The sequence below is a fragment of the Dicentrarchus labrax genome, unplaced genomic scaffold (assembly GCF_905237075.1).
Source record: "Dicentrarchus labrax unplaced genomic scaffold, dlabrax2021, whole genome shotgun sequence".
Classification (NCBI taxonomy): domain Eukaryota; kingdom Metazoa; phylum Chordata; class Actinopteri; family Moronidae; genus Dicentrarchus; species Dicentrarchus labrax.
This window is the reverse complement of record NW_026136701.1, coordinates 21,607,637-21,630,229: the sequence shown is the minus strand read 5'-3', so window position 1 is coordinate 21,630,229 and position 22,593 is coordinate 21,607,637. Positions and strand designations below refer to the sequence as shown.

Here is a 22,593-nt window from a genome sequence, read left to right as displayed (position 1 = left end):
GTCTTGTAAACCCAGATTGGCTGGACAGCAAGGAAGGAAACTTAAATCAATCAATGAGTAACTGATTTATCAACTTTATTGTCACATATTACAGCCAGACACAGAGCAACAATGTACAGTGAATTATATAATAACATATAACATACACGATTTTATGTTAACATATCTTTAAAGTCAATAAAGGTTCAATAAAGTGACATCTTATAAACCTTTTAGAAAAGTTGACCTTCTGGAAAGTGGTAGCAAAGATATTATTGGAATATAAAATTTAAACGCAAAGCCACAGGTGATAGTAACTTCAAAAAGTAACGAAAGAAAACACCTAAAAACGTAAATATAATGAATAATATTCAGTTATTAAACCACAACTAATGACCAGAGACACTTTCATTAAGTTAATTTAATTAAGCTGAATCACATCTTCTGTTTATTAAAGCTTTAAAAAAAATAAAAAAAATAAATAAATAAAAAAGGAAAGGTGCCTGTGCGCGCGCGCAGCAGAGCAGCTGCAGACAGTGCGCTCGCGGCGCAGAGAGCGCTGCTGTGACAGTGGGGAAGCACAATCCGCGTGCAGCCAGCGCGAGGCAAAGACCTACCGACAGGCTGTGAACGATGAGTGGACACAATGCGGTAAGGACCAACTATCTCACCTCACTGCGCTTTTAATGTGCTTTTAAATGAGTGAAGAAGTTCTGTCACTGAGTCTTATAATGACGATGGAGACACTCGCACGTGATTTGATTTATGTTTTATATGCACGCGCGTGGAAAACGTTTTAATGCGGGGTTTTAGTTCAGTTATATCATCTTAAAGTCAGCTAATATAGCTTTTTCTGATGGTAATCAGCGTTATTGAGGGGGGAGAAATAAGAAGTTTTCACTGTGAGTGTTTCAGCTGTCTGTGAGCACTCACCGTGACTCCAGCTGACACACGAGCCATTGTTTGGTGGATGCAGGATGTGTAGAAATGCTTTACAACCCCTATCTTGTCAAAACTTTATGATAAAGAGGAGCAGATAGAGCAAAACCCCACGCTGACAAGAAATGGTACCATCAGGTCTAATTTTACCTCTGTATCATGGATTACACAAGAACTTGTTTTGATTGTGCAACAAGGATTTTTTGAGGAAGGCAATTAATAGATATGCTGCTTTAAGCTGTAGTAAACTCTTACTCAGATGGTTCTCCCTGTGATATTTCCACCCCCCCCCCCCCCTCTTATTACTTATGGGACTCTTCCTTTCCACTCCTCTGCAGTCCACTGATTTATGTAATGTTGCTGGAATGAAAAGTGCTGCGCAGGGGGTGGAAATCTGGCTCTCTGAAAGTCAAACAGATGAGGAGGCTTGTTTTAATCATTAGTCTCATGGTATCACTGGCATGGAGCTTGTGCTGGGGAATCGTGGTTTATACTCACAGGCCTCGACCGGTGTTCCCATTGCACAGAGGTGTGTGAAACGAGCGCTGAATCACACTTACTTTTATCTCATTTAATCTTATAAACGTGGCTGTTAAAGGGGTAATAAACAAGATTTGTGCTGCTCTGTAAAGCACAGATTTTTGCCTTAATATACCACAAGGGGAGGTTGATCAGGTTGTTGATCAATACCAGTGACTCAGCGATTATTTCACCAGATGCTCAGATTGTTTGTTCAAGTGCTCAGAAGGAGCATGGTGCTACGAGCAGGAGACGGGGACGAGCCAAGATTTGTTTCGCCCTAAAATATTTGTTTGCCCTGGCAGTGTATGTTCGCCTCGATTTCACACCAGGGGAAGAAAATAAGAAAAGCATTTCACTTTTTTAGTGGATTGTTTTACTCTTCTGACTGTTCAAAATGTAAACAACGATTTCAAAATATCTAATCGGATTACGAGTGAAAGTATGAACCCGCAAAACACAATCCGTTCATTCTGCAAGAAGGGTTTGTGAGGTTGTGTGTCATATGTGACTTATGGAGTCTGTTTGCCACTGTACGTATATAACAAAAGGATGATGTGAGGGAAAGCTGCCAGGAAAAGCAAAGGGACACACACATTATGTTCTCGACCTTGGGATGAATGTGCCGAAGACTGTGTGATAAGCTCGATGGATCGTAATTTATTGCCTCTTCCCTCGCTGTCTGTGTTAAAGCAAGGGATTAACACCATGACCCCATCACCTGCCTATTCTTTTTTTAAATCTTTGCGGTAACACGTGACATTTGAATAAAATACCAAAATATTAGAGTGTGTTTCCGTACTTTGCTGAGGTGGAAAAGTTGGCATGTTGATGGAAATTCTTCATTTTTCTTTGCTTTATTTCTGTCAGCATTTCTGGCTCCACTTAAAGGAACAATTGGACATTTTGAGAAACTTTATTTGCTTTCTTGCTCACTCACTCCCATATCTGTCCAATAAATATAAAACTACAACCAGCAGAGGGTTGGCTTAGCATAAAGACTGGAGACTTGGGAACACTTTGAAACATTTCTAATCAACACTTATTGTTGTTTGTTTAATCTGGAAACCAACAAAAATGTAAAACTAACAGTTTGTGGCGTTATAAAGGAATTACACGCTGTTACTATATCTTAACAAACAACAGTTCATACGTTCACCCAGCACTTGTGTTCAGCGTCTCAGCTGGTTGCCTGACAGTGTAGCTGTGAATGCATGAATGAATGACTACAGCCAGAAAACAGTTAGCTTAGCATAAAGACTGGAAACAGCTAGCTTGACTCTATTTAAAGTATAAAAAAACTGGCGTGCCTACAAATGTATTAATAAATTAACTTTAATGTGTGACACAATGTGAAGCTAAGCTAAGATAATCACCTCCTGGCTCAAGCTCACGGATGTATTAAAGGACCAGTGTGTAGGGATAAGTGACATCTAGTGGTGAAGTTGCAGATTGCAACAAACTGAAACCCCATGGCTCAAACAAGCATGTAAGAAAAACTACGGTGGCAAAAGAGCCAGTGTTTGGTTTATCCGTTCTGGGTTAATGTAGATATACAGTACACAAAGCACGTGCACCAGCAACTGGGTATTTCCAGTTTAGCCCTGAATGAATGGGGAACAGGGATTCTTCTGGACCTTTCAAATGTCATCCGACTGAATGGATCAAATGTGTGACAGTGAGACGGTCACGCATCAGTAATTGTGACGCTCAAAATAATATATCCACTGTTTTATAGCTGCTTCTTTCACAGTGTATGTAATGCATCATGTGACGGAAGCCACTGCTGTCATTACGCGATTCGGCAACTATGTTAAAATTGGCTTCGAAGCCCGGCGCTCTATCTGGAGACTTGAAGCAGAAAGGTTCGACTTCCTGGTATAAAACTACCCAAATCTTCTACATATACGTCCACGTCGTGTGGCCCATAGAGCGAGCACACCAGAGACTTCCTGTTTAGCCCTCCACTAACTCAAACGTGGAGTAAATTATTTAACAGCGTGGCTCTTCTATCCTTTCCAAATGTTATCGGACCCAGTGGATCAAATTCTGGTTGTGAAACGAGTCATTTTGTGTTGTTACGCTCCAAAAAATTATATTTCCACCTTTTTACAGCCCCTTCTTTCACAATGTAACCTTCTGGGAATAAAGTCTTTTGGGCCGCAGCGCACCACACGACGTTGTCATTACACGGTTTAGCCACTGTGTCAAATTGGCATCAGTGCTCTCTTCCCGGGGGGATTTCTATAGCTCGATACTTCATGAACAGATATTAGAGATCTATCAATCTTCTCATCTAACTCTTGACAAGAAACATCAAACTATGACTTTAACCAGAAACCTCCCAAACTAAAAAAACAACACAAATGGCAGCAAATAAAAAACAGCACATGCAGAAGAAACAAATGGATGTAGGAAAAAGTTGGACGCAGAAGAGTTACTGGATCTCTTTATGTAATCTAGTTACACCCTCTTTATACTATTTGCATTAATGAAAACACCTGTTGAGCCTTCTTTTGTTGACTTTTTTGGGAAATGTGATTTAAGTTTGAACAATTTTTTGGAACTTATTACTGCAATTCCCTCCGGTGGCCAACAGAGGTCATTTAAAGTCATAGCTGACTTACTAATATCCCTCTAATACTCGTGTTTACATTACGTAGAACAAGATGACCTAATGTATTTAATTAAGGGGTTCAAAGTCACAGAGAGACTCTGATCATATGGGATGTATTAGTGTTAGGCAAGAAACAAATTTGCTTTCTCTTGCATAAATATTTGTAACCGTGTCTTTTAAAGAACAGCCTGCAGTCTGAATTTGTCACATCCGATCTCACGCTAGTTTCAACTGCTGTTTTATGACAGCGGTGCCTGTGTTCATAGCATGCTGATGAAATGGTTCGTCACTTGTTTTTCTCAGCTGCCCGGTCCCAACATACCTTTTCACGGACATTAACAGTGATTGCCCTACAAGCAGAGCTCATTTTGGTTTGGTTCAGAAATATTATTTCTGGCTAGAGGTGCATGCTCGTTTTGCAACACCCAAGGGTGACACAGCTGGGTAATACGACCCGCTTGCGAGTATCAGAGGTAACTGTTTCAACATTGTTTCTGGTGTGTATTAACTGCAGGCCAATGTCTTTTCAAATCATGTTTACTTGGGAAATTATTTCAAGTCCCAGAACTTTTCTTCTTAGCACAGTCCAGTGAATTAGTGGGATTATAAAAGCTCCAGTTAATACACAGAGCGTAGTTTATCTCTACATGATGATTATAAACTCCAGATTCTTGCTTGGGGTCATTCTCACAATACTTGAATGGAAAACAAATGTATTAAAGAAATGTGTGTAGCCTCTTTGGTTTACTTGTGATTCCATTTTTAGTTGCAGGCCTCCTCTTCCTGGTTGAATGAGTCGGTGTTAGACAGTGGTGGAAGAAGTATTCAGATCCTTTAATTAAAGCAGAAACACAACAATTACATAACAAGTTACTGAGAAGTGAGGCCAGTGCGGATGTGTCTTAAACCTCAATTCTTTGTAATGGCCAGCAGGGGGCAGCTACATTTGTTGCAAGAAGCGCAGCATTTGTATTCAGCTCAAATGTGCAATATGTAATTTCTGCTGTTAGGGGGGGTCTCTCACATCAAACCAATAAGAAAGGTTTGATGATGTGCTGAAGCAGTGTGGGATCATGGGTCTCCTCTTCAAACCAAACAGACACTGGTGATTAAAACTCTGAATAAAACAGTTTCATCTTAAAAAAATCTGGGTTTTCTGACGCTGTTCGTCGTTTCTCTGATAACTTAACTAAGATACAAGACATCCAATGACTAAAATCCTTCATCTGCTTTAAATATATAGCTAAAACATGATAACAATGATAAAAAGTCAATTTATGACAGCTTCTGGCAGACGACCACAACGCCGGATACCGGTGAAATGCACTGTTACCTGAATAAAATGACCGATTTCTCTGGGTTTAAACATTATTTGAAACATTTGGGATATTGTAAGTAAGGTAGGTCTAGTGTTTATAGACGTGGTATTGTGCAAATGTTACATATTATATCTTTAATGTAGAAATTAGCCTACTTCTCATTCTCTCTTTATGAGCTCAGTAAACCGTTTCCAAATTAGTTTATGGTCTCAATTGCTAGTTTCAAGTCTTCCTCCATACAGCATGATATTAATTTACTAAATGATCGTCCCATTTAGTGTAAAACAGATGATCTCAGATCTCAGCTCAGATCAAAAAGGTAAACCAGGCAGTGCTGACGATTAAATATGAATCAATATTCTGTTACTGTGTTGCCTATTTCTCTAAATTCTTTATAGAAACATATTTTCCTACACAAACCAATGGGTTCACATTTGCTTTACACTAAAGTTCACTGATTGCTTAATTGATTGGTCTAGTAATGGTTTATTCAGCCAGATATACTGACTTTCTTTGTTCAGTTCAAAGAAAAGCTGTATACTGTGTATCATATTGCTTTAGATCCACGTGAATCCGGCAGCAAACAGGTGCCTGTTTACACATCCAGCAGATATGGAGCAGCATTAGCAGGCATTTTGCGCTCTCCTTTTAGTTCTGGTCGGGTTTCCAGCCGCTTCTGAGGAAAATATCTGGGTCTTCAGCTGCTAAATGCTCCACTATGTCCACCAGCTAGTCGTTAACTGTGTTTGTCTGCTGTTTGGTGTTGTTTGGGTAGTGTACAGTGGGTTTAGTAAACTGGGTTGTGGGTTGCACAACAACCAAAACAGTGATTCAAAATAGACTAAAACACTTTGCAAAGCTGAAGGGAACTGAAGAGTTTCATTCAGTTTTAATTGAACAAATATCAGTTTGCACAGCTCTAAGAAACAGATGCACCTCTGCAGTTTGCTGATTATTTTATGAAGACCTGTTTGGTTTTTTTGTTGTAGAACAGTTAACATTTGGGAGATGAAGACACCCGGCTTTTATAAAGAATAACACAATAAAGCTAATTAGTTTATTTCCCATGAGGTCTTCAGTAGGAGGTAAGAGTTGCAGTGTATTGGTAAATAAACTCAGCAACAAAGAGGAATAGTCCTCTCAAAAATGGGAATATTATTAAGTCAAATTAAGAGTATATGTCTTACAGAGCCACAGCCAGTAGCAACAAAATGTACTGGTTTTGCATGAGTTAGTGTTGGGACGTGTACACTAAAGAGAGGACCAAACTGAGGGAGTTGTTGCAATAAAGTTTAAATATTATTGCTGGGAGCCACCTAAAACTAACATACAAGCATAACAAATATAGCAGTTAAATTAAAGAGATCTGTCAAGATTAATGACGCCCTGCAGAATCGGTGAAGCAGACGTACACACACAACTTACCTCCTTTCCTTCGCTCCCAGAGGAAAACAAATTTACATTTCAAAGTCTTAGTACGAAAAAAAAAGAGTGTTTTAAAAGGATTCAAAGGCCCTGCTGGAAACACAGGGAGAAATATTTAATATGGACAAAAATGTGAGTTTTGAGTGATGCTCGGACAGAAAAGTGCTATTTTGGCAGGAAAACATAAAGTAACAATTCTAACCTGGATCAAGTGTGTGTTTACAGTATTAATTCAATTTTGAGTAATTTAATAAGTTTTTTTTTCCCCCTTTACCGTACTCTTTCGGCTTCATTCCCTCCCCGCTAATCCCAAATGTATTTGCAATATGACTCCAAAACTTCCACTCTCCTTTGGACAATGCTATTGTTATCTGCTAGCAGTGGTCTGGCACACAGATCTGGGCCTCATAGATATGCAGCCTCAGCGTGCCCCCTTCCTCTTTAAATACATCCATTGTATCGCCTGCACAAATAACCAAATACGCAAGTGAACACATGCATCTGTGGTGGTTATTAATCAGTATTGAAGTGTTTGTAACGCAATTAACCATACAATTCCAGTCACAGTATTTTAGGTCTTCATTACACCCTGAGCATAAGACAGAGGAAGATCACCTCCTGACTCCCTTTATGCTTCTTCAAAACAGCTGGTCGGATGGCTGAATACCTTCGGAAACCCCCTTCCTTCACATCTTGTGTCAGACAATTTCTGTAACGCTCTGAAACCAACGATTCGACATCCACACCCACTTTAGTGCCATGTGGGGGTGAGAAAAGGAAGCCAGTGTGACCCTCTCTCTCTCTCAGCTCTCTTTTCTCATTCTTAATACAGTTATTGAAAAACTGAGTGCAACACTATGAATACATTAACTGAAAATGTTCCCAACCAGCAGGATAAATCTGGGAAGAGAAAGGCAGCGCTTGCTCCTCCTTCATCACCACCATGGAAGTGCCCTCGAGCGAGGATTTTAACCACAACTGCTCCAGTGCAGCTTCCAGGTGGGAATGTTGTCAGGGTGCTCCTGAAAAAGAGAACATTGCTCTTTTATTACTTTTATTCGACACACATGTATGAGCTTAGTTAGTCAGACATCCTCAGTAACACAGTGATAATGGATTGCAAGCTGCAGTCACCTTTTGTTTGCTTTCATTCATTGATTACAGTCATATATTGGTCAAGTGCATAGACCCGGTTATTCTTATGTCTTTGCTTTATAGTTGCTAAAATGTCTACCTTTAAAGCCCCATTATGTAACTATTCTATCCTAATATAACAGCTTCACTGTCAGTTTGATGCTACACTGATTGTAATGGTGTGAAAAGTGCCTCAGTCACTCCCACTCTGCGCTCTGTACTCCTGATCTTACTCTTTGTAAGTTTTGTGCTCCAGGTCGAGATGCATATCGCTTCACGGCAGTGGTCACACACCATCAACTATATCAGTGATTTTGGTGAAACAGGATCATATTTTATGGAGAAAATGTTTTCTGGTTTTCCCCCTGGCTGCTCCGTCTCAACTCTCTGTGATTTACAGAGTTTCCTGATGGCCAGTAAAGTAACCAGTAAAATATAGCTGCTGTTAGCTTAGCTCAGGGGTTTGAGTTATGTGGGAGCCAGTGGGCTTTTTCAGTGTAATGAGTTTTATTTCTCTCTGTGTTTTACCGTGAAGTACATTGCAACAACTCAAAACTGCCCTGTGATATTAAAACAAAGATTCAATAGCCTGAAATATGCCAAACCATCACTCAAGGGGACAACGCAATTCCAACCTTTTAAGGGTTATTATTTTACATGTTGGCCACTGGGGCACAGTACCACTAGTGGAGCACTAAGAGCTGGACTGCTTTGGACCGCCGGGAAGAGGATGCTTGGAGGTAGAGATTGCTGACAGAGAGTGGCACCGGCGTCATGCCAGAACCGGAGCCAGGCGAGCGGTCAGTGTAACTGGGCTCAGCAGCTTCTGTGGTTGATGGCAGAGCCGAAGATACTGAACAGGACGTTGACGGAGGAAGCTAAGAACAGAAAAGGAGAGAGACACGAGTCGGACAAGAGTAAATCTGGGACTGACTTTTAGTCACTGGTGAGAGCTTCGTGAAATATATGCTGTTGGAGTAAGTAATATTGGCTGGCTCACTATGTCTAGTGTTGTTGCTGATGTTTGGCTGTCAGAAAAGATGTCGACTCACTAGATTTTGTAATGTATTCATAACAAAATGCATGTGTACAGCTGTCTATATTTACGACAGTGGTGTCGGAACCGAGGGCGCCAAATTGCACAAATATCAAATCTTACATAGTGTTGCTTTAATAACATTTTTAATTAATTTTTTAATCTGCTGATCTGGTCCATTGTCTCTCTCAGCCACAGTAACTTTGTGTACAAGTCAGTGTGGTTTGGGCTCACTGAGCCATATTACTGTCTCCTAAGGAGGGGCAGGGCCCAGAGAGTCTCTACTATTTTTCTAGTTGAAATAAATACCCAACAGTTATAGTTTACTTATCATGCTTATAATGTAACATGTCACATTTACTGCTAAAAACAAACTCTTTATTCCAGGCCTCCCCATTTTGATGCCTTGAGAACTTAATTCCTACTATTCCCTTTGCTACTACACACTCCTGTCTGTCAGTGGTGTAAAATTAATTCTCCCATGACATCATATGGAGGAGTGCTGCACGAAGAGCTGGAAAGTGTTGCTTGATATAGTCCTGCCTGATCTATTGGCAGAAATACTGATGTTTCACCGAACGTAGGCTATAAAAAAACCCTGCTAGATGCAAAACATAATCTATTTTCACAAGGTTTCTCGGACCCAAATACCACCCAAAATTTGTTTGGAGAGACACGTTGGAGTCAGTCAGTACCCACCACACCAGACGCAGTCCATCGCAGAAGAGTTTTAACAGACGTCTTGTGAAACTGCTCCTATTTCAAGACGCTGGCAGGCCGGGGAGTCCATAGGCACAGCTTCTGCTGCTGCTGTTGGCCACGCTGTATCTGGTTCACGGGCTTTGCTCACACTGTCTTGTGGTTTGGACCGAGCCACTGTCATTTCACTGGTATTTCCTGCCATCTGCGCTCAGTCAAAGTTTCTCACAGATCCACACCTGCTTGTAAACGTTGGGGTCTGCCAGGGGGAGAGGACGTAGAGGGATAGGTGAGCACTGATGAGGAGGAGGGAAGAGATCCACACCTTTTGGCTCCAGTTTAGAAATAACGAAACAAAAACGTACCTGTTCAAAAAAGGAAATACGATTTCGGTTGAAGACGGCAATTAGCTGAGACAGAACGGTGAGATTGTTTATTTAAACACTGACCTAAGAAAATAACTGAAACATATTCACATTTCCAGCACTCATAAGTTATATCCTGCACTTACACACGTATATTATTTTTATTATTACTTTTACTACAAAGTTTAAAGGATCCTTTGAGTAAAAGTTGTTGCTTTAAGTAAAGTTATTAGCTTATTTGGGGTCTTTCTGAGGGTTTGGTTACATTTATTTATGTGACACTCTAATGTCTGTAGGGTGAATATGAACAGACAGATATACAGACAGCAGCTAGTTTGCTCAGCTTAGCATAAAGAGTGAAAACATAGAAACAGTTGGCTTGATTTTGTCCAAAGGTCACAAAATTCACCTACCAGCATATGAATTGTAACGTTCATAAATTGACATATAATATCTCACTTATTTAAGCCGTAGGCCTACAAAAAGGTAGTTTTACAGCAGGTTATGTGCCAAATTGTTTCTTGGAGCAGTTGCCAGGCAACCAGTGTGGATTCCAGGAAGTTACCGTCCGGCAAATTGACATTTTTACAGCAGTTTTTGTGTGGATTAAACAAACAAGCTATGATATATAATAAGATCCAGGCAAGCTGTTTCCCATTTTTTCCAATCTTTATGCTAAACTAAGCGAACAGCGGCAGTGGCTATAGTTACATATTGACTATACGGTAATAAAAGTGCTATCAATCTTACTTATCACGTAATTCTTGACAAAAGGCAAACAAGCCAAATTCTAAAAATGTTGTACTATTCATTTAAGTGAAAATATACGTGTTATCAGCAAAATGTACTTTATGGAGCACGGGAAAGTTGTCCTAAAATTACTTTCTGATCCATAGAGCTTGATAGTATCCTGTATTATGTCCATAACCAGCTGCTGCAGTGGCTGGTTTTCACACACTGTAGCTGTGATTTTATGTTGGATGAGCTTTGGCCGTTGCTGTCGCTCGTGCTTTGGTTGTTATGGTTATGACTGTGACATATTAGTTCATAATAGGTGTCATATTAACTACGTGCAGGGGTTGTGTTTGTGCTGGCTGAGCGTTGTATTATGTATTCCTGAAATCTTGTGATGTATTAGTAAAACATCTGTCATATCTGATAATAACAGTCATCCCGTTTATGATACTGTGTTGACTATAATGTTAACAGGAGCAGTACGGGTTTTTTTTTTGTAGTAATATCTATAGCATCATCGATACAGTCGCCACTGTGGCCATACCCCGATCAATAACTGTATCCACAGCCGCAGGCAGGCAGAGCAGCTGCAGAGGCGCTCACAGCCAGTGGCTATATAGTGTTAGAGCTCTGTCCTTTTATAGGAGTAATGAGCAATCAATGAATGCATGTAAAACATCACATCATCTCTTCTTTCTGTAGTATCTGCAGAGCATTTCTCTTAACGTTGTATTATAACTGGATTGGACCAACACACTGTGCAAAAAATGTTGCGAGGGAAACCAAAAGTAGTTCTGGAAAAAAAATAACAAATAAAAATAAATCCACCATGACCCTTTGAGGGCTCTGTAGCACTCAAATACTAAAACCAAAAGTTAAAAATGACGTGCACTCAATGTGCGGTAAAACAGCTCCAGTGGCTGTTTTATTATTGCAAAAGATATTATTGGATTATTATTTCTGATGCATTACTGTGTGTGCAGCATCTTACTGTAAAGCTGATTTTAACAGCTTTATTTACATTTATTACATTGCATCATATTTTGTAAGATGATCTTATGTTTTGTATGTAAAGTTTTAATCAGCAACATATTAAGTAACTATAGCTGTCAAATAAATGTGGTGGAGTTTGATGTTTCCCTCTGATATGTAGTGTAGTAGAAGTACAAAATAGTATAAAATGGAACTACTTAATTAAAGTACCTCATAATTGAGTAAATGTACTTACTGTTGTTACTTTCCGCCGCTGTCATATAAAGTTCTCGTCCTTCTTCTGTTTGTGCGTGTTTAAACGCACACACACTCAAACAGTGAAGAGGTACCTAATGAAAGCTCCTAACGGGTTTATAGAAAATGGAAAATGCACATTTTTATATGCAGATATAAAACTCCATCTTATCCATCCAGTAAAAATAAATATTAGCTTGGAGATACAGTAGACTGAAAGTGCTATTTGGAGTACCATAGAGGATGTGTCCCGAGAGGATCACTGTGTCTAAAGTTAACGGCAATTCAAGCCTCTTTCTAAGATGACATGCCTGATTTCTGATCCAATAACGCATTCTTATTTTGTGCAACTTGAAACTGTGTTATTCACCTGCTCCCACTGAGTCTACGTTGACCCAAACTGCCTCTCAAAATCCAAAGCCAAAGAATTTTTTTCTGGCTGCAATCACAGTACAAAGTACCCTGCAGGATTATGGAAGTAAAAGTGTTACACATCAATGATACGAAGATTTATCAAAGTAACTGAGGAGATGTGAAGAAGTGTTTATGTCACAATTGATCACGTCCATGACTTCAGGAAGTTAAAACCGATCTGATTAAGTAATCACCGATATCAATATACCGGTACCAATACTTTTCAATTTTAAAGATCCCATATTGTAGAAAGTGAGATTTCCAAGACAAATCCATTACATTGATGATGAATATTGTGGGAATAACTTATTAAAGTTTATATAACGTAATATTAGGCTGCAAATCACACATTGAAGATCGTAATTTAACCTGAGACATACTGCCAACCCCTGTGAAGTCTTTAATGATGTCTAGTCTATCCCTGACTAAAGATTTTCCTAGTCAACTAGTCGGAGAACATTCCTGATATTAATTTAATTTTTTAAATATACAGAACAGCCGCCTGTTAAATCATAATGAAAATAGCAGTAATGACTTAAATGTGTTGGAACAACCAGCAAGGAGACACAGTTCAACACAGTAAAACAACACAAGTCTCATTCAAAACACGGAAAAATAACTTCCAACTTCCCTAAAACAAATACTGGTGGACTAATCGATACGATGGATGATGGATAGCGTTAACAGTTACTTTCTCCAGAATAGTCCTAATCAGAGACAATGTAAATCAGCTGGCCTCTGTTGAGTCCCTGCTCCTACACTACAAGTGTTTAAACTCCATTAGTTGTGTTTTGTTTTTCTGCAGCTATCCTACTAATGCAAACTGCGTCCGCTAAGACTCTTCACATCGACTAACCATTAAGTCGACTATCAGGGGTCAGCCCTACTAGTATGAATAAAACTCTCGTAACACGGTGTTGGATTCTCCTCTTGTCTTTGGAGAACTTTGTGAACCCACATCCTTCTGGTTTTGTTTATCTGTGTAACTTACGGCAGCAACAGCTCAACAATATACATTTTCCTATCAAGCTGCCAACACAGCTAGAATGTGCAGCGTGCTGATGGCTTGGGGCCACTGTTTACACATTGTTATTGTTATAGTTATTGTTCTTGGGGTGTACGGCTCTTGAGAGGGAATAGAATTATTTCAGCTCTCATGCGTGTTACAACACAAGATCGATTCCTAACTGCAAATAAGAAATACAGTATGTTTATTGTGTGAATCGGCAGAGAAGCAAAAAAGCTCAGCACTGCTGTAAGAAGAGGGTTCACATGCCCAGAAAATGATGTTACGCAGGTCCATTTTTCAGCGAATCGGTCCCATTGACACTAGTATTGATACTTAAAACAAGACTTGGTATTAGTAATATCGGTACTTAGGATTTGATCCCCTCATCCTTTAGTGAATAACAGTTCTAGTAACTCGCACAGATCAGGTTGGTCACCTGCTTTTATGTGCAAAGAGTCGCCTTCCCCTTCTGCTTCACCTCAGCCTCTTCCAGCTGGAGTATCGATAGAACGAAGCATGGAAGAGTAATCACCTCCTCTGTTGGGGTCTGGTGGTGGTTTTGCATTCCTCACTTCATTTTCAAGCTATATTTCCACAGTCATCAATGGTTTTGTCACCTGGACAAGCCTCTTCTTTGAGCAAAGCCTCCAAATTTAGACATGACTTAGCGGCATTGGCATTTCTTCACGGTATTGGCGCAGCTTCAGTGGCCCTCTTCATTAAGCTGATCACTCACTTGGATCCTGCATTTCATGGAATTTCTGGAAAAATTGTCATCAGCACCTTTTTCATGCTCGCCCTCAGCAGACTTGGCTGCAGGATTCAGACTGACACACTGAGCCGTCATGTTCAGAAATGAGGTGGCAACTTGCAGCCATGTGGCACTCGTCAGTGACGTACACCTGGACATTGGCGCGACTAGGGACGTCAGTTTCGGTTAATTCTGCTTTCCAGAGCCCGACGCTCATTAACTAATCGGATAATTTTTGAGAAAAAAACGCAGGCCAACACACGGCCAGTGAGGCCACATGTCTCCGCTGCACTACTCAGCTTCTTGGTGAGGTTGTCTCACGGAGACGCTCTGAGCGAGGAGCACACCGGACCATCTCCAAGTCAGCGCTGTCAAAGTGACACGTAGTTGTGATAGGTAGCGGTCGGTATCAGAGCTAGCCTGTCTGCCCTGGCTAGCTATTCACAGTAGCTCTCGATGGCACAACACATACAAGCTCGAAGTACCGAACTAGCTATTTGAATCCCTCACCCTCTACCGCACTGAGCTGTAACTTCCTGTTTGCACTCACAAAATACATCTGTTTTATGACATAAATAGTAAATGGACTGCACTTATATGGTGCCTTTCTAGTCCTCTGACTCAAAATGCTTTGCACTATATGCCACATTCGTGCACTGATGACAAAGGCCATCACAAACAGAAATAATTCACACACAGCAGTGCTGTATGAATGCAGGGATCGAACCGCCAAACTTCCAATTAGTGGATGACCCGCTCTACCTCCTCAGCCATTCCTTATGACCCACAATGTGACGTAGCTAAGGTTTCATTTAGGGTTTAGGCAAAAAAAAAAAAAAAAAAACGTGACTTGGTTAAGGTTTGGGAACGATTGTGGCCATGATTAAAAGAAACCAGCGTTGACTGTTGGGAAGCGAACAGTTGATTCTCGAGTCAGAGTTCAACATGACCCGCCCAGACCTCTTCCCACTATGCACTTTGTTGCTATTTCCTCATTTGCCCCCGACAGTCAAAAAGAGAGAGATGATTGCTCGGCTGCCAGAGGGGTTGAAAATACACCAGTAATGTTTTTGTTCATTTGCTGAAATGACAAGTCTCTTCTGAATTTAGTTCTGTCCAAAATATGTTGAATAAGGAGAAATAAGGAACTAGAACCTCATCACTTCTTGTTCTGGGATGATAGCTCAAATCTGTGTGTTGCACAGAAAACATTAACCAGTTGTAAGAGCTGAGGTCACCTTTGTCAGTGGCAAATGTGGTATAATAGAAGTGACTCACCAGCCTCAGCTTTCATGCACAGTGGACATGATCACTTGTCATCAGCAAATTCATCTTTTATTTTTAGATACATGACACTTAAATGAGCTTTAAAGGAATTCTATCTATGAGTGAACAAATGTCTGCACAATCAATGAATATAAAAATGTAGAACATTGTTTGTGACATATCCTGTTGCTTCTTGAGTGGTTGTTTTTTTACTGTGTTATTATTACAGAAGGCTTGCTTTGTGATTAATCATCAAGTGACACACACATCATATTACAGTAAGGTGTCACTTCCTGTTGACAACAACTTGAAAAACTAAATTCTGGAGTCGGTACTCAGCATCATTTAATCGATATGAATTACGTTGAACTCTGTTCAGTTTTGGGGGGAAAAAAGTCATCGTTCATCAACAGTCTGCGTCTTTGTGCAGCTCGGCAGCTTTCAGTGTCAGCAGCTTCAGGTTGGGCCTCTTCCCTCAGTATAAATAAATGTTTCAGGAGGCTCCACCTTATGATCCTTGTTTAAGTTTCTCAGCTGAAGCTGTTTGACAGCTCGTGTTGCTGTGAAATCTTTATAGAGGTCACAAAGAGAGAACAAATACAGAACATTTTGGTCAAGCATATTCGTCATTATCCACAAAGTACATCATGTTTCTGGAGGGACAAACTCTTCTGCATGCCCCATAATAGTCAGACCTAGTTTGACCTCCCTAGTTTGAACAGAAAATCCAGCTGTTCATCCCACAGCAGGCAGGACTGTGATCCTGACTCAGCAATGTGTTTGATCTGAAGAGATATTCATCTTTTTTGCATGTATTACTTCCTTGACTGTGAAACAACTTTTCTTTTGAGTTATATAAGTAAGATGTATGTATTTGCCCCAGTGCCTAAAAAGGTCTGTTTGAAGAAAGAAAATCAGATGGAAATGAGGTGAATTAAACTGGATCTAAATGTTTCAGTTATTTAGGATTAGAGGGAGGCCAGAGGGAGGCCTGGAGACATTAAAAGGTGATAGAAATATATGCTGGTGTAATCGCAAACAATCACATATATCGATATTTGCCCCAAATTAAAGATATTTTAACTCAAAAACATTGTGGCGCATAACTAGAGTATTGAATGGAACTACCTAAAGGTGGCATTAGAAATAAATACGTACTTAGTATGGTATCTACATTAATTGATGCATTTACTATATGCTTAGCCCTGCTGTTTGACATTTGTGGATATTGACAGCTCTTGTAAAGAGTTTGAAGATTACAGTGAAGCAGCAGTTGCTTCAAGCTTAGGGAAGCAGCATTATATCTATAAAATTACTGGTTTATTTCCCTGAAATGTTTTCCTGAAATGAATGAGTAAAAGCTACTCTGGCTTTCACTCTCCACCTGCAGTGTTCACTAATCACGGAAATTTCCAAGGTGTGAATGTGTGTGACTGTAAGAATGTAAAGGAGGCGGCTGTAGAAAAAAACAAAGTGTGCTCATTCAATTTCCTCTGGATAAATAAAGGTTAATGACCAGAAAGTAGAGTAAATTATGATTTATTGGCAGACTCAAAGCCCAGAAAACTGGTTAACTTATTTTGAAAATGGAGGCCCTGAGGCACAAATTATTTAGAGAAGTGTAAACTTTCACCCTGCAGCCAATTTTCTCTGTTACTTGGATACCAGTCTCTCATGTCTTTTATAAAAACACAAGCGACAGTTGTGAAACTGGTTACGTAATTCACATGTTTTCTTTAATGGTCAGCCAGCCACATTTATGAGATTTTGTTCTCTTGCAAACATATTGTCCTAACCTGAATATACTGCACCTGTGGGTATTTCTATGCACAAAAAATGTCCCCGTGTATTTCTTTAAATCCAGGAACTAAAATTTACAGCACTTATTTTCCTTCTTAAACTCATAAAATCTCGTATGATTTATATACAAATGTAATAAAATGCAATGTCAGGATTGCAAATCAGTTCTCGGACGTACCTGGAAGCGCATGATGCTAATTCCATATGTCTCGGAGATCCTGTTATCGGTGGTGATAGTAACTCTGTGCTCAAAATAAATGACCAGACAGAGTGTAGATGTAGAAACATGGCGGTTCAGCATGGTGACTAGAATAGATTCTCCTAAATGTTACACACTGGACCTTTAAAATTCTTCATTAAAACTTTTATTTGTTTTATTTATAAAAAATGTCTCTCAGTAAATGAATTAGTTTAGGTTTAAGTGGCATTATTTTGTTGTTTTGCTGTTTTTAGCCACCTGGGGGCAGCAGAACAAGATATAAACACCACGCTGACGTATTATCACATATTATTATATTATCGTTTGTCGCGACACGTCTCATTACACATCCATTGTTAGCATACAAATATTTATTAGTGCAGCTTTAAAACCAGCAGGAGTTAGTGCTGGACTGACAATCATTTTCCATTTTTGTATCCAAAAAGTTCTCACACTTGGTCTTAAAGGTGGGGTCACTCATTCTGGAGAAACATAGATGATTGTTGAGTCTCATTCCCAGCTCGTCAAATACCAAAGCTTTCCTTTATGATGAACAGGAAACAAACAAAATAGCTTGGAGCGAGCCACACAACACAACAGGTGTCATTCTTACTCCCAGGTCATCAAACACCTCCACCAATGAGATGCTGTATAAAAAGCATGCTTCAGATTCCTCTGTATAAATAAACTTTATTGGCCTGCACTGATGCATGTTCAGCTACAGGATTCAGTGTTAGCGCACGAGGCTGCCGATCCACTCTGACGCCTCTGTAATACCGTGCAGGATTATTTAGGAAGGATAGGATTAGGAAAGTGAATTTTGTCTGTGTATCCACATCTCTCATTTCAATAAGGATCTCTTTTCCCATGTTTCAGTTGAACCAAAAAGCACAAAAACATTTGTAATTCAAGAACCAAAGTGCTTATTGTTGAGACAAGTACACATTTGCTTGTCCTGAAAGGCCACAGCTGTGTTTAGCTAACCTCAGCAAGTGAGTCTTTAAAAGACACCACATGAGATGCGCCTGCTATTTTATACAGTTTGCATGCTCAGTTGAGGCTTTGTGGGACACTTTTCTTAGTTTTACTGTCTGACTCTTCTTCTGGATTAGGACCAAGTGGTTTGTGAACAGACACTGCTAAAAAAAAATCCTCCTTTTTCTATATTTGCTGCTGGATTTCACCGCAGCAGCAAATATATGCTTTACATATATTATCTTATGTTTGATGCTTAAATAGACCAGTTAGATTATGAAAAGAGATACGATTATTTAACAGGTGTATTTGATTGTTGTGAATATGTGAATATTGCATCTGAAATCCCACAGCTTGCCCTCAAAACTCTTATATTGGTTTTAGCTCTCAAAGCCAACAGATATTAAGTTGCAATTATAATAAAAAATAAAAAATCAATAAAAAAACATTTCTGCCACACAAGTATCATTAATCCTGTTCAAACTGTTGACACACAGACACATTGCTGCCTCTCTAATTAAGATCCAACCACAGTTCCCATGACTGGTCTGCTATGACTCTAGTGGGGGGAACTCCAGCGATTTACGGGAAGAATCATAAAACTGTAAACCAGACTATACCAGGAAACTATGGGCATGAACCTACACTTAGTGACTCCTTCGTCAGCTAATATAACTACATAAGTGAACTTACTCATCAACTTAGCTGAGTCGGTTTCTGGCTCGTAAAATCACAATCCACATGAAATCCCATTGAATCTTTCCGATGACTAATTACACGTGGCAGGGATCCTGTTGTAAATTAGATCATCAATATCTGGCAGATGGCAGAGAACAGTGGAAATCAAGTCAACTCCAATAAACACTCAAGGACTATTGCACAGTGGAGCTACTGTATATGTGACAGGGGTGGGGGAACTTCTGTTTGACCCACCATTTTCCAGCCTCCCTCTCCTGCATCACTAGCTAGCAGAGAGATGTGGTCCATTACTCTTCCTCTGTTAACAGGCATCTGGACCAGGTTCCAGGCAATCGGCGGCCACACAACGCCTGGCTGTTTGCTGCAAGGGTGGCCTTAATGCCTGCAGTAATGAATCAGCCCCGACTGTTACAGCAGCTTAAAGGAAACCAAATATACACTCGCTGCAGCGTCGCACTCACAACTGTTTGATTGAAGCCTGCTGACAAGGGGGTCGGGCACTCTGTTTGTTTTGGTTTTACTTCATCTGGGACCTTCTCCGCTGGTCCACCTTGGTCCATTTGTTGTGAATGATTGAACGCAGAGATGCCCGATGGCTGGAAATGAGGGAATAACATTCAGAGTGTGACACATTTTGGGTTTTATGTTTCAACCCTTTCAAATGGCATGGCAAGTTGTCACACCAGCTGAGTCATAGTGTTGCAACATCCCAATAAAAAAGAAATCTTGTGTGACTCCTTCGATATCAGTTTGCAACAGTGGTGGAAAGTAGATTTACTCAAGTACTGTATTTACATGGGAGTGATTTTACATCAGAGTCTGTTTGCAGGTCTTGCAGAGGACTACTGCATGCGAAAAAAGTTCCTTTTGTGGTCTGATAAGTCTGATAAATGGCCTCAAGTGATGTCACCTGAGTCAGCCTCAGTTTGGGCTGAAGACTACAAGTATGACAATGAAAATATCTGGAGGTGTGGAGTTGTGAACAGACTTCTGTACCCCACTGCTCATCTCTCCTTGAACCTAGCAGCTCGAAGCTACATTAGGCGCTACTAGCATAACAAACCCTAATCTCAGACTGAACTGTCGCCAGTCGAGTTGCATTGTGGGTAATGTATGCAGCATGTTTTGACCAGGAATAAGAATGCATGGAATAGAAAAAGATCATATTTCTGTTTTTGTTGCATCGATTTTGATCCTTTTTTCAATGTGGCGTAAAACATGTTCTCTGCTATTAATCATCTTACAACCCCTCTAAACTAAATTGAATCTTACTAAACTAGCTCCACCTCGGCCAGCTCCGACAGTAAAATGCTCAGTCACGTGATCAGTCACAGATACGTTTGACACTTAAAATACATTTGGCTGATAATAATATAGTACTTTTACATTTTGTATAGTTACATTTACTTAAACGAGTTTTTACCTGATTATGAAACAGCCTAATACAGATGCCTCTACACGACTTACCTAAACAAATAAGAACATCACAGGAAGATTGGCTATTTCTACATAGTTATTCCTAACGGTTGCCACTGGGTTGAATTCTCCTTGAAATCAATGAAGCTAAGCGGAGGAAACACTACCATTTCTGTCCACAGGGGGCGCCAGAATCAACTCTAAATGAAAGTTCCTTGTAGAGCCTTTAAGGAAAAACTTTCTGGGTACTTTTTCCAACACTGGTGCACAAAGCTGTTATGTGATAGGATTCAGAAAGTGTTTTGTATTCATATTTTTTGTCTTTTAAGATGACTCATATGGGTTTGGTTTCTGTCTCCCGCAGTGCATGAGAGATGACTGACCGAGCAGCAGTTTGGAACAAATGACAGAAGATTACACATGCTGGGGTTGAAATGAGGCAATGCCAGCAGCTGAAAATCAATCTAATTTGATTACATTTGATAACTGAAAGATGCTGTAAATGGTTTTACCTCCAATGGATTCCTAAAGCTGCTCCAAGAGAATCATCATTTTACTGAAGGGATCTATTGGTGGAAGTCAGCGAGCGGGGGCCAGGATGTGGCCCCCTGACCTCGGGCCTCCAGACGTCCAGCTGACTCTTCCTGGTTTTGGTAGTGTGTTTGAGGATCCCGAGGACCTTCAGGCGCCGCTGTCTTCTGGTGGCTTCTGTCAGTCATCGATACATTCAGGTGGTCTGGGCGTTTGCTGTCTTCCAAGGACTTCCCTGTCCCTGTCCTCGCTGGGCCGAGACCTCACCTCCCTGCTCAGCTGTAAGACAGCTGGATCCCACATAGAAAAGACTGTGGAGGACTTTGCCACCACAGCGCACACAGATCCTAAAAGCAACACCCAGAGGTTCAGTTGTTACCCTCAGCCCTCCCTGCCTTTATCCTATATGCTCACCAGCTGTGCCACATCTCCTCCTTTTGGCTCTCCACCATCCTCTATTTCCTCTTCCTCCTCCTCATCTTTATTTTTTTCCTCTTCCTTGCCTCTTTCTGATGCACCCGGGGGCAACAAGACTCCTCATCAGCAGAGAAAGATTCAGGAAGAGTATCACTCAATCAAACAAGAGCCTGCAGATGATTTCTCACCATGTAAGAGGGAACCGTTTCAAATTAACAACCAGCAGGGGGAGCTGTTCCACGTTGGCCAGCCCCTCCAAGGCCACGACGGTCAGGACAGCACCCAACTTCATTTCCCAAGGCTTAACGGAGCCGTAGGACAGGATCCCGCAGTGGACCAGCAGGACCAGCCCTGTCATTGGATCGACTGTAGTGCCACTTACAGCAGTCAGGAGGAGCTGGTGAGGCATATCGAGAAGGTGCACATCGACCAGCGCAAAGGGGAAGAGTTTTCCTGTTTCTGGGCCGGCTGCGTGCGGCGCCACAAACCCTTCAACGCTCGCTACAAGCTGCTCATCCACATGAGGGTCCATTCTGGAGAAAAACCCAATAAATGCATGGTGAGTCACTTTGCTTTTGTCTGGTTGGATTTAACACAACCAGAGATGACAAACAATTGCTCATTTTTATCTGCCATTCAGCACAGCATAGACACGCAATGAGATTACATAGAAATTTCCAACACAGTCATAATCAGTGGTAGCTTGATGTCATTCCTGGGTGGAAAAAGAGAGAAATCAATCATTTCTCTCTAGAGTTGTCATTGTTTTGTGTTTTGCTCTGTTTTCTTGTTGAGTTTTTAATATTGGTATGAACACCCATTTAGGGATAAGAATTTCAAACTATCTTATGTATACATGCTGTGGTATGTAGCACTTCTCCATGCTATATACTAAAAAACTTACTTTACTGAAATGCTGGTGCTCTAGTGTGACATCTAGTGGCAGTTATATAACCTTTACGTTATACAGCGAAATACAGAAACTGTACGTTTGTACATTGCAAATTATATTGCTTTTTAGTCCCTGAAACTTCAAAGATGGTAGAAATAAATTGTCGATAAAAAACTTTATCGACAATTTATTCAGGCTGTCGATAACTCATTTTAATGAATTTATTCATT

At 40.4% G+C, this 22,593-nt stretch overlaps 1 protein-coding gene across 2 annotated transcripts in view; it reads left to right on the top strand.

Annotated features, from left to right (window-relative positions):
* Positions 1-528: 528 nt before the first annotated feature.
* The window catches only part of LOC127375791 (zinc finger protein GLIS1), a 47,885-nt gene continuing 25,820 nt past the window's right edge, over positions 529-22,593 (top strand). The window contains exons 1-3 of one of the 2 annotated variants that reach the window (XM_051422171.1): positions 529-630; positions 7,692-7,797; positions 20,888-22,030. In XM_051422171.1, the coding sequence (XP_051278131.1) occupies positions 21,122-22,030 (909 nt within the window). In that variant the 5' untranslated portion in view covers positions 529-630; positions 7,692-7,797; positions 20,888-21,121. The remainder of the gene's footprint in view (positions 631-7,691; positions 7,798-20,887; positions 22,031-22,593) is intronic. The other variant, XM_051422100.1, reaches the window with a different exon arrangement.